The following is an 11,210-nucleotide window of genomic DNA, read 5'->3' as shown; positions in this document are numbered from 1 at the left end:
AGGACAGTCCAGAGGTGGCAGATTAAGATCTGAGGCGTAGCGCTCAGTATGGACCGACACATCAATACAAAAGGCTTTGTTGGCATTTTACATTTTTGTTGACAAGGCATGACATTAACAAATACAGTGTAAATAACAATATATGAAATAGATAATGTTGTCTGGCCTCACATATGTGCCTTCAAAACAAAAATACACTCGAACTGTTGCTAAAAACAACTGTTCAGTTCTTAGTTCCTTTCCCTCTGGACGGAGGTTTATACTGTAGTCCCAAGGTGTGGAACAAAGTGGTATAAAAATAGCTTTTTTCCAGGAGCTATCAGTCGGATGAATAAGTCGAAGAGACATCTGCACAGACGCTTTAGAAGAAATGTCTACTTATTTTAATTTGTATAATGGAATAATCATGTTTTATCAAGTTTGTCAGTGTAATTATATATATATAATACAATGTGTGTGGAGACGGAAGCCTTGTATTTCTACTGCAAACTAAGTCTACCTGCAGGTACAAATAATGTAACCTGAGCCTGTACCCTATTATGTTCTTACAAAACACCTTTGTTTTGACTCAAACCAGACTGAGTTGGTGTTCGTCACGACACACTGAATCCACAACAGCAACTGAGCGACACACTCTGAGGATCCCGATGCTAATCTGAACAGCTGAACACATAAATAGCCTCTGTGTGGCCTCTTATGGCTGACAGCAACACAGTGACAACAACTGTCCCCGTCCTCATCAACGTCACTGGCAACCTCACCACGCCCACCGCTGTCCAGGTAGCCAAAGTGGTCAGCTGGTTGACGTTCAGCATTGGGTTGCCCGCCATCGCCCTGGCTATTTACACCCTCAAGAATCTGTCCAAAGGTTCGTACCTGCTCTGCTCTTTTTAATACATTAACGTATACAACTTTACAAACTAAGCCACCAATCGTCCACACACATCCAGGCCAGCTGTTAGGAATTATGGACAGGAAGACAACAGTTTCCAGATGGAGTCTCAAGTGTTTCCAAAGTCAGTGTTACAAACACATCCAGACCACCCTTTGACTTGAATACCCAATATGATTATAAAGCGCACGAGAGGAAGCCTGTTATTTCAAATTAGACTGTGACAGTTATATTCCTCCTTTTTACCTTAAAACAAAACGAGGAGAGAAAAAAAGCTCTGATGATAAGTGAGATTCAAAGTCAAACATTGATTGATCAAATCATGGTTTAACAGATGAAATTATACTTCATCTATCAAAATCTCTGAGGGCTACATCCATCAAAGTGCTGCTCACATTGTGTGCAGAACTTAATTACTATGTGAACATCAACTGCAATGATGATAATAATAACATAGCCAGAGGCCGCTCGTCTCTCGCTCAGCGGACCTGCTTTGAGGATCCTCAGCTCTCACTCAGGTGATATCATGGGAACAGCCTGATCACTTTCTTGCTGACTTTTGGCCAAACAATTTGCTAAATGCAAGCATTTATCAGCGGGTTGGAGTACAGCCTCAAAAGGGCAGTGCGGCAGTATTTTTTAATCTACTTATGCAATATGCTAACGGTACTTAAAGGTTAAGCTGGCTACAGTTGTATTGTCTGCCTACCTCCTCATTTTTGCCACGTTCAGCCTCGCCTGTCATATCTGCTGCGTCTTCCCACTTTTTCTCGGGGGGGGGGGAGGAGGCAGAATTTTAGACGTTGTCTGCAAAAGCAAAGTGAACAGCTTGTTTTAGTTCGTAATCCTGGCAACCAGGTAACGGTTCAGATAACTTGCTATTTTCAGCATGTAGGTTGCTAAATCTAGGCTGAAATAGGCGACCGATAGAGCCTTTTCACTGCAGACATGTTGACTTGTCCAAGCAGGAAAAGCACAGGGGTGTCCAACAATGATGGCTCCATTCTATTACAGTAAGTATCCAAGGAGGCCATGTCAGTGAGCGAGCAAGCACAATACCAGAGCCCTGGAACCAGCTCAGCTAAATGGAATGCAGCCATCATTAATGTAATCAATTCTGCCTGTGCGTTTCCTGCCTCAAGTCAAAATGGCTGCTGTGAAAAGGATCTATAGCAGGCTATTACTCACAGTCAGCATCTGGTGAGTCAGACTAGACTGTGCTCAGTCAGTTTGGCTTCACATTAGTGGCACACGTGTGTTCTGCACATCTGACTCAGCGGAAGTGTTTTGACCAAACTGTTATACAATAACAGCAGGGGGTGGGGGTTGGGGCATCAGATGACACGTTGAAATGTGTTTTGACTTTAACAATAGATGTATTCATCAAGTAAATACACTGAAGTAATATAGGTCAGGAAGCTGTGTTGTACTTGATCGAATTTAAGGGTCAATTATAGATTTGCATCTTTACCCTTCATACATCTGAGAATCAACTAAAGTGGGATTAGGAGGTGTCAGGGGCATTGCATATCATTTTATTATTTTAGATAATCGTTGTAAATACACTGCTCCTTTACCATGACAGATTAAAAAAAACAAAATGTGTGGTGGGTGTGTGGGTCCCAGAGAATACTAGGGTATTATCATTTGTACCAGCAATGGCATCAAGTCAAAGTATCCGCTTCAGTAGTATTGATATTATTGATATGATATTGATCATTTCTCTTCTCTGTCCAGGTGAGAACAAAATTCCCATGCACGTCATGTTCATCCTTGTCTCTGACATCATCAGTTTCTTTGGTCGTCCCAGTGTGGACCAGGACATGGACAGTGGTACCGTCTCCCCCGCCAACGCCACTGACTTCATCTTCTATTTTGGTGTCATCTCAAACGTCACCCTTATGCTGTTCATAGCTCAGGAGCGCCATCTCCTGGTGGCCTACCCAAAGTGTCTTGGCTGCTGCAGCAGTATCCGGCACTCTCCTGCGGTCACCTTGCTGGCATGGGCTGCCCCATTTGCCGTCCTGGCCCTGGCTGTGCTGCAGTACAACTTCTGGTTCGCCGTGTCTCTGCTTGCTCCTTTCCCCTTCCTCCTCTTCTTTGCTGTGGACTCGTGGAGGGCCCTGATCTGCTCCCGATCTAACCCCTCGACCCCTGAGAGGAGGAGAGCTGTGTGGGGGATTGGTGCGATATGGGCCAACTACACCCTCCTCTACGTTCCCTTCATCCTCAGCGTCCTCCTGGAGGCTCTGTCCTTCAAGGAGACGGTGACATACCTAGGGCTGGTGTCTCACCTGCTGCTCTTCCTCAGCCCTCTGGTGGACCCTTTCCTCTACATATTCATGACCAAAGGGCTCAAAGAGGTGCTGCAGGCACTACCCTTCTGTCAAAGCCGTAGTCAGAAAGAGAGCATGAGACCCACTGTGGAGACTGTGGCTGAGACAGTGGAGACAAGACTTTGAGGAAGACATAAATAAAAAACACACACATGATCACAGCACATGTGCAGAAGGTTGGTTAGCGTGGTGGAGACAGCTTTGGCAGTGAACAGCACGCCATGAGGACAATGCAAGTGTCAGGTTCCACTCTCATAAATATGATTGATTGAGCATGAATGACCCAGTGCTCAGCCTGAACGAAAGCTATAATTATGTCATTTCTGAACAACAACAACAGCAACATAACTGTCCCTCCAGAATCTCACAATCTGGTTTGTGTTCCTTGCAAACCACAGTACATGAACTTGCAGCAAGTTTTCCCTTAAAATTGTAACAAACTTTGCAATCTTTCTTCTTTTTTCCCCACAACAAACGAAAGTTAAGCATTTAAAAACTGCATCGATCACCACGATATGCACTATGATCCAATAAAAAGCATTTCTTAAGATCTCAGGGAAACACCCTGCATGTTCATTCTTATAACTGCTAGTTTGTCAAGTAAAAATGTGCATCTCTAACTTTTCTTTGCATTGAATCAGTACTAAAAGTTTTGCTAAATTGGAGAAGTGACACACTGGGGTAAGGGCTGCCTTTAAAGATATAAACCATTGTCAGATTGAGGCTTCGTTTTTATTATGCCCAGTCCCCAAAGTCCAAAAAGATTAGTATATGTTTTTTCCTAATATCTTGTTTGAACAAGTTATAACCTTGTAAAAATACACTTTTTTTTGAAGGAATACACATTACATTAAAATGATTCCAATTTCATTTAATTGGATTTTAATCTTCAGAGAAAAACTGCTGTGAACGATGTGAAAGTTGTTTATTCCAACCATACACTTCATGCTTCATCAAACATTATATGGAACGTTTAATACAATTAATGGCAGACATTGTTATTATTATTTTTTTTTTAACAGAAAGTGTAAAACAGTAGATGAGTAAAAATATTAGTAGTAAAAGCAGGTTAGTTATCTTAAAACTTTAGCAGCCACCTGTAGATAAACCAGTGACAAGTGTAATTTATGCATTTTGTGCCTATAAATAAATTATCTTCAGCTGTATCGTGACGTTTACGAACACTAGAAGACTTTGACCTGGATTTTCTTACATAGCAGGAAAGACAAAGATGTTCTATACACCATGACAGCACGCGCACACTTCCACTGCTTATATTCGCAAAAGGCAGTGTGGTCATAGTTCTCTATGATGTGTATGAGCATAGATTCCTTGTTTCACTCGTCTCTTCACTGCTTGGTGTCAGCTGTGATCTTTGACTCCAGGCGAACACCTGACAACTCCACGGCGTCAGGGGAGTCGTCGTTTATTCTGAAATGAAACAAAACAATATATTTACACCTTAGAAAAATGCAGTCCAACATCAACTCTTCAAACTGTGGCCTTTAGTCTGAGTCAGATGTGTTGATTCAACTCAAATAAAACAGACAATTAATGTTAAAAGCTTCCCAAGGTAAGGAGTTATTACGTGTTTTCAGCTGTGTTTGATTTCAAAGGTCTTCATGTTATTTTTGTCCATCAGTTATTTAGTCATATCCCGCTGCTCAGTTAACCAAAATATCATCGAAATTGCAATATGGCTGAGTGCAATATCCACGTCACAGAAGCTGCATGTTTTCCAGCATTAAAGTATTTCTTGTTCAGCAAATCTTGTTTTGCAGATGTAAGAAAACAAGTTGTTTGGTAGAGACCACAAAACACAAAAAGAAAGAAAAGAAAATGTGACACAAAAATGATCCTTCCCACTAATCCTGGTTCATATGGCAATATCTGTCAATAAAATCACAACGTTTGTTTAATCATACTGTGCATCCCTAGGTAATGTTGTTTTGTAATTTTTGTAAATGGTGTGCAGCTGTGTCAAGAGAACAAGTCAGTCTCTGAAACTACCACCAGGTGGCTCCACAGTGACTTTTTACAAATTTCACACATCGTGGCTTTCATGTGTTAAATTGACCAACCCTGGCTTTTCAATGTCATCGATAGTCTCTGGCAGCCTGACATTGCGTGTCTCTGGTAGCAGCAGAGCCACCAGGCCAGAGATGATGGCCACAGAACAGATGATGATCTGAGGAAGAAGAATCCACACGTCCTCCAGCAGCAGGATGAGCGGAGCCACAGATACTCCCAGACGACTCATGAAGCTTGTGTAGCCCACACCATTTTGTCTGGTGAGACAAAGGAAACCATAATAACTTACTCCATAAATTAGTCCTCCACAGTCATTCAGCTACTCTCTGTGCCGTGGAGCAGCAAGTCCCCTTTTAATGTGGCAGCTTAATGCATCAGTATGACAGTACTGACCTGACGACTGTGGGGTAAAGCTCCGTCGTGTAGAGGAAGATAGTTGTGAAAGCGGCTTCTGAAAGGCCTTTTCCAAGAATGGCAACGGCAGCACGCACATGCCACAGATCTACGGAGCACAGTATGTAATGTACATAAGGTAAGTGTGTTAAACAATCAATTAAAGATATGTTCATTTATTTTATGACCAAACCATCCGGCTATCATTAGATTGGCTGAGCATATCGGAATATTTATTGTGTCTGTGTATTTTTTGGGAAAAAGTAAAAGAGACATGCACTATAACCTTTAGGCATAAAGATGTTTATGGCAATGCAGATTCCTGTCAGTAACAGCGTCCCAGCTTGGCACTTCCTCCGTCCAATGATGTTGAGGAAGCAGTAGATCATCAGCTTGGCAGGGACTTCAATGGCAGCGTAGATGAAGTGTGTTAGGTAAATGTTCAAACCAAATCCACTGATGTTCAGGCTGATTCCGTAATACGTTGAGGCAACTCCATACCTAAAGAGGACAATGAACAACAAATATTTGCCTACTCGTGTTTCTGTAGCTTCCATGCACTTAAGTATATTTCTATTTACATTCATGTCTTTGTAGGTGTTTTTTGTGAGTGATACCCACCACACAATCCCAGTCAGCAGAGTCAACTGTCTCATCTTCGGGGTCTTGATGAGATCAAGGTAAGTGTAGTTTTTGTCCTGCTTTCCCAGGACTTCAGTGTTGGAGAGTGTCTGCACAGAAGCAGGGAAGTAATGTGAGGATGGGCTCTCATCTCCCAAATCTATCTTCAAGCAACTCTTACATTCCCATATGAACATTTAAAGAGTTACTGGTCACTGTAATCAGTCTTCATGTCCCCAATGAGTAGATTCTAACAGTGATTTTTAGTGTGTAGGTTTAGGGATTTAAAAATGTAGGACTCTGTCGCCCTCCAGTGGTACAATAGTAAAGACCTGACAGATGGACACTGCACCAGTTCTCGTGATGGAGACACAATACATCGAAATTATTTCAAAATTCATATAATCACATAAAAACATACACATATACTTTTTAAACAGAAGTATTTAACATCCAGCTCAAACTTGCCTCTAGTTTAAATTTGGAGGACAGTTTTTCTCTGGTGTTGAACTTTGCACATCTGTCAAGGTAATACTGGGCTCTTTCCACTTTACCGTTGGCTAAAAGCCATCGAGCAGATTCAGGAATCCACCTGAAATCAGATTAAAAATAATTCACAATGAGCAGACACATGAATTAGGACATAATTGAAAACCTGTTAATAAACCTCCCAGCTTCAAAATTCTCTCATAAAGTAAATCCTAAACTTTTTTTTATATATTTCTGAAGTCATTTTAAAAAGACAGGGTATCTTCTGTCTCTGAACATGTTTGTGCAGGTTTACATTAAATATGAATTTATTTTAAAGCACTTGAAGTCAGTGAGCTGTACCTGGGGGAGATGCACATTTTCATTGTTCATTTTGTTCATATTGCACTAAAGCGAAAGCATCACGGTCATCGAATGTGCACTGTGGAACACGGTTTTACTGATGTATTTCCCATAGATCTAAATCCAGCCCAGTCATGAGCCACACAAGCACATACACTGAGCCCACACACAGCAATGAATGATGGTCCAGATCTGGTAGTCAGTGCACGGGCGCCCATGACCTAGACCTGGGTTCAGTCAATTGTGTGACTATAGCTGACCCTATTCTGACCGAAAACCCAGGCATATGTCCAGCGCACCCATGTTCTGGCTGCCATATCCCCCCCCTCTGGACCGTAATTCATTATGCAGGGCCTGGTGTATGTGACTGTGTGACTCGTCACTGAGCCAGACCAACTATTAAAACAAAAGGAAGCAGTCATGTGACTACAGCTCCTGCTCTCCGTGTGACAACAATGAACAACTTTCAAGGTTACTTAGACCTCGTCCTCTTTGCTTCTTGATAAAAAAATCTGAATAAACTGGGCCTGCTCAACCTTTTTATACTTGCCACAGAGCATGACTGGATGTTCATTTCTTCATTGTGCCATGCAGAGTATCTGCGTGAAAGCATCTGCATGTGTTTCACTTACCACCAGGTCAAAACCGCAAGTCCTAGCGGGGCTGTAACAGTCATGATCAATGGCCGCCAGTCAGTTATCAGGAAGGCAAATCCAGCCAGCAGCATGTTACCTACTGACCAGGACAGGCTGCCAATCACACCGATAAACGACCTGTGATCTGTGTCGACCCACTCAATGCCTGCAAGGTGAGGAGAATTACAAACTAAATGAATAATGATAAATAATAAAACATTAAATGACAGTGTCACAAACCGTCACAAACAATAAGTGTTGTCCCTTTTACGTGATCTGAAATGTTGTGTTTTTCTGAAATGTTTGTTACGGAAACGTTGTCGTTTGTTTTTTCTGAAATGCTTTTTTCAGGGAGACTTTGTATTTTGTGAATTGTTGTGTTTTGTTCCTCTGGGCTACCATCATTTTGCCAACTTCTTTCAATTTTGGGGGATTTTAGTTGAACAATTGCTTTCTTATCCAAACATTAAACATTTTTCCAAATCTTAAACTTGCAATTACAGATTTTGTGGCCATTTGGGGGAAGGATAAACAATCTGTCAACACAACACATGACATATCATTATCACCTTTTCAAGTTGATATTGTGAACTTGTTAGCTTACTGATAACTAATGAGTTGATGGAGATTCCTGTCAGTCCAACCCCGGTGAGAAATCTCAACACTGCAAACAGAATGTAGGAGTTTGCAAACGCGCTGGAGAAGCCGAACACTATGGTCATAATATACGAGGCCAAAAGAGTGCTTTTCCTCCCAAACCTGAAATAAAAGAAGCGGAAGTTCATTAGGGAAGTAAAATGAACACGGACATGTAAATATTTGACATCATTTTCCTTTATATCATTAGTTCATTTTGACTGTCTTTTCACTTCAGCACTAGTTGACACCTCTCAGTTTTCTTTTTCATCGATATAATAAGTATTTTAAAATCCAAACATTAAAGTCACCATTTTGTGAGCTGCTGTATTTTCACTTCAATCACAAAAATGTTGGAAGGACACGTTTTCTACACATACTTATCACACAGGTATCCAAAAGCTATGGCCCCGATCATCACTCCGAAAAAGAAGATTGTGCCTGTGGTTTTTGACAGACTTTTTTGATCACAGACCAGGTCCCACTGACAAAGCAGATAACAGAGAAAAAGCAATTACATTATCTAGTTAAGTAGACTGTTTTGTCATATATAGGGTGGCTCTCAGGTGCTTCATACAAAGTAAAGCTGTAATTAACAGTTTATAAATGCAATAAAGTGATTTCTGTCGTGGCTGAAATGCAACAAGACTGTGTCAAAGTCAGGGGAAATTAATATACTATGAAGAAAGTGTGCACCTCTGTTGCCAGGGTGGAAGTGAAGGTGGAGTTGTCATAAACCCATCCACTCTGACACACAACTGTTGGCAGGTCAGCACTGTTGGAGCCGTTGGCTAAGAGCTGAAACTGAGGCTCTGCGAACATCTCGCAGGATCTGGGGCGTCCATCTCCTCGCACAGGCACACTGACGGTCAGCCTCTGCTCCTGGGTTAAAGTCCTGAAGAGTCCTTCATCATCAAGTGTGTTGATATCACAGCGGTGAGGAGGCACACCAGCGATGAAGTTATTCAGCAGGAAGTGACACGGCAGAACTATACGAGGGACGCACAGCAGGATGATGATGGCGATTTGGAAAGGCCCAAAACCGTTGATTTCCTCCAGGATATTCTCAAACTTCATGTTCACCGTGCTCAGGGATCCTAAAGAACAGATTTGCTTTAAAGACAGATGGAAGTAAAACATGAAAATAAATCAACAGTTTGGTCCACTAAATGACTCACCTACTGTGCATAGAAAGCTTGAAAGGCTACTGCTGCATTGTGTTTGGTTTTCTTTCTGTGAGAAACTGAATTTTGGCTCTGCAGCCTTTTCCGTCAAACCCACATGATCATTAACCTCTGCATCACCTTTGGACATCGTAAAGGTGTAAAATATTAGTTACACAAGGTGTTAAAGAGATTACACATTAGGCAACAGGCACACACAACATTAGGCCAACAGGCACACATTTACTTTGGGTTCTAGCAAAAAGAAGCACACGATTATGTCGTCTTTGTTACCTCTTGGACATGTAGGCTAGCACCCTGTTTCAGTTTCCCTTATTTTACACTAACTGGGTTAGAATGCAAAGCTCTGTGTCAAACAAACTCCAAAATCTCAGGTTTATCATGTTGTCACATCCATATCAGCTTAGAACAACAGATGTGGAGGAGCTGTGCAGTCCTTGATGGGAGCGTGGGAACGAGGAAGAAAGTGGACGTAAAGATGGGAAATTACACCTGCACACTGACTAAACACAACCACAACTATACACACGAAGTTGGGTTTGAACTGCCTGCCAAGAAGTTGGAAAGAAACATTGCAGTGTGAATGCATCCAAGATTTTCTGTTTTTTAGTCTTTTATGGAAACAGAAGGGACCCGGAAATACAGTAGATTCTTACAATAAGTGTTTACTTTTTACAAAACAACTGAATAATGTAACAACTACAGTAGATTCTTACAATAAGTGTTTACTTTTTACAAAACAACTGAATAATGTATAACTTGAATGGCAAAAAAGTAGAGTACTCTTGCTTTACTGTAACATCTCACACCCTACACTGGGAGGTATAGAGTTTGTTCGTGCAGTGTTGAAAAAGTTTTGGTTTGTTATTTTTGCACTGTGACACTTTTGGAGCTGTCACCCACGTCATTTTACCCATGATCTAAAACCGCAAGTCGAGTGTAGAGAGGTGACAGAGTTCAGTCCCGGAGCCACTGGTGAGTCAAACCAGGGAGGATTTCAACATGACATTTTTTCCTTTCGCGAGAATGTTGTCATGTTCCGCTGTGGTGATCAAAAAACAAGCCTCTTCCTCTGCTCATCTTGTGAATGGGTTTTTTTTGTTCTTACTACTATCTGCTACATGTCTGATCCACTTTGTTGAGCCATTTTCAGTCTTTGTATTTCATCAATATAATTTTGGGGACCGGTGTGACTCGTAACAACACTGAGCTGTTGTCCTACATGAAAACCTGTGACACCCACTACGAAATCCCTGTATTACAATGAATAACAATGTTAAATAACTTTGACCTTCATAATAAAGATAAGTAAGTCCTTTAATCTGTTTCCATCCCCCCAGCATACTCAGTAGCCCTTTTCACACAGAGACTCCGCATTGTCTCCACAGTGAAGGCTTACCTATTCTCCACCTTTGTTTGTTCACACTAAACCAAGCAGCAACCACCAGTGTGTCAATTCAAACAACACGCCAGTGTTTTCTTCAACGTGTTTCTGCCGACTGTTTAAAACATATGGATGCCGTTATAATGTGTAGTGATTGAGATCCTGACCCACCATGCATCCTGGAAAGTGACACAGTTACGTTTTTCACTCTAAATTACATAATCACCACCAGTAAACAGGACGCTGTCTGACTCAGTTGCGGGGAGG

At 41.6% G+C, this 11,210-nt stretch overlaps 1 protein-coding gene across 1 annotated transcript; it reads right to left on the bottom strand.

Annotated features, from left to right (window-relative positions):
• Window positions 1–4,577: 4,577 nt before the first annotated feature.
• On the bottom strand, window positions 4,578–9,452 carry LOC141009057 (solute carrier family 22 member 7-like). The gene is made up of 10 exons (XM_073481466.1): window positions 9,072–9,452; window positions 8,756–8,859; window positions 8,344–8,498; window positions 7,737–7,905; window positions 6,742–6,865; window positions 6,274–6,383; window positions 5,939–6,153; window positions 5,653–5,761; window positions 5,310–5,516; window positions 4,578–4,659 (listed from the first exon to the last, which is right to left on the bottom strand). Exons 1-10 carry the CDS (start codon window positions 9,450–9,452, stop codon window positions 4,578–4,580), a joined length of 1,656 nt encoding a protein of 551 aa, XP_073337567.1.
• Window positions 9,453–11,210: the final 1,758 nt, after the last annotated feature.

This window comes from Pagrus major, chromosome 15, assembly GCF_040436345.1.
Source record: "Pagrus major chromosome 15, Pma_NU_1.0".
NCBI lineage: Eukaryota > Metazoa > Chordata > Actinopteri > Spariformes > Sparidae > Pagrus > Pagrus major.
This window is presented reverse-complemented; position numbering and strand designations above follow the sequence as displayed.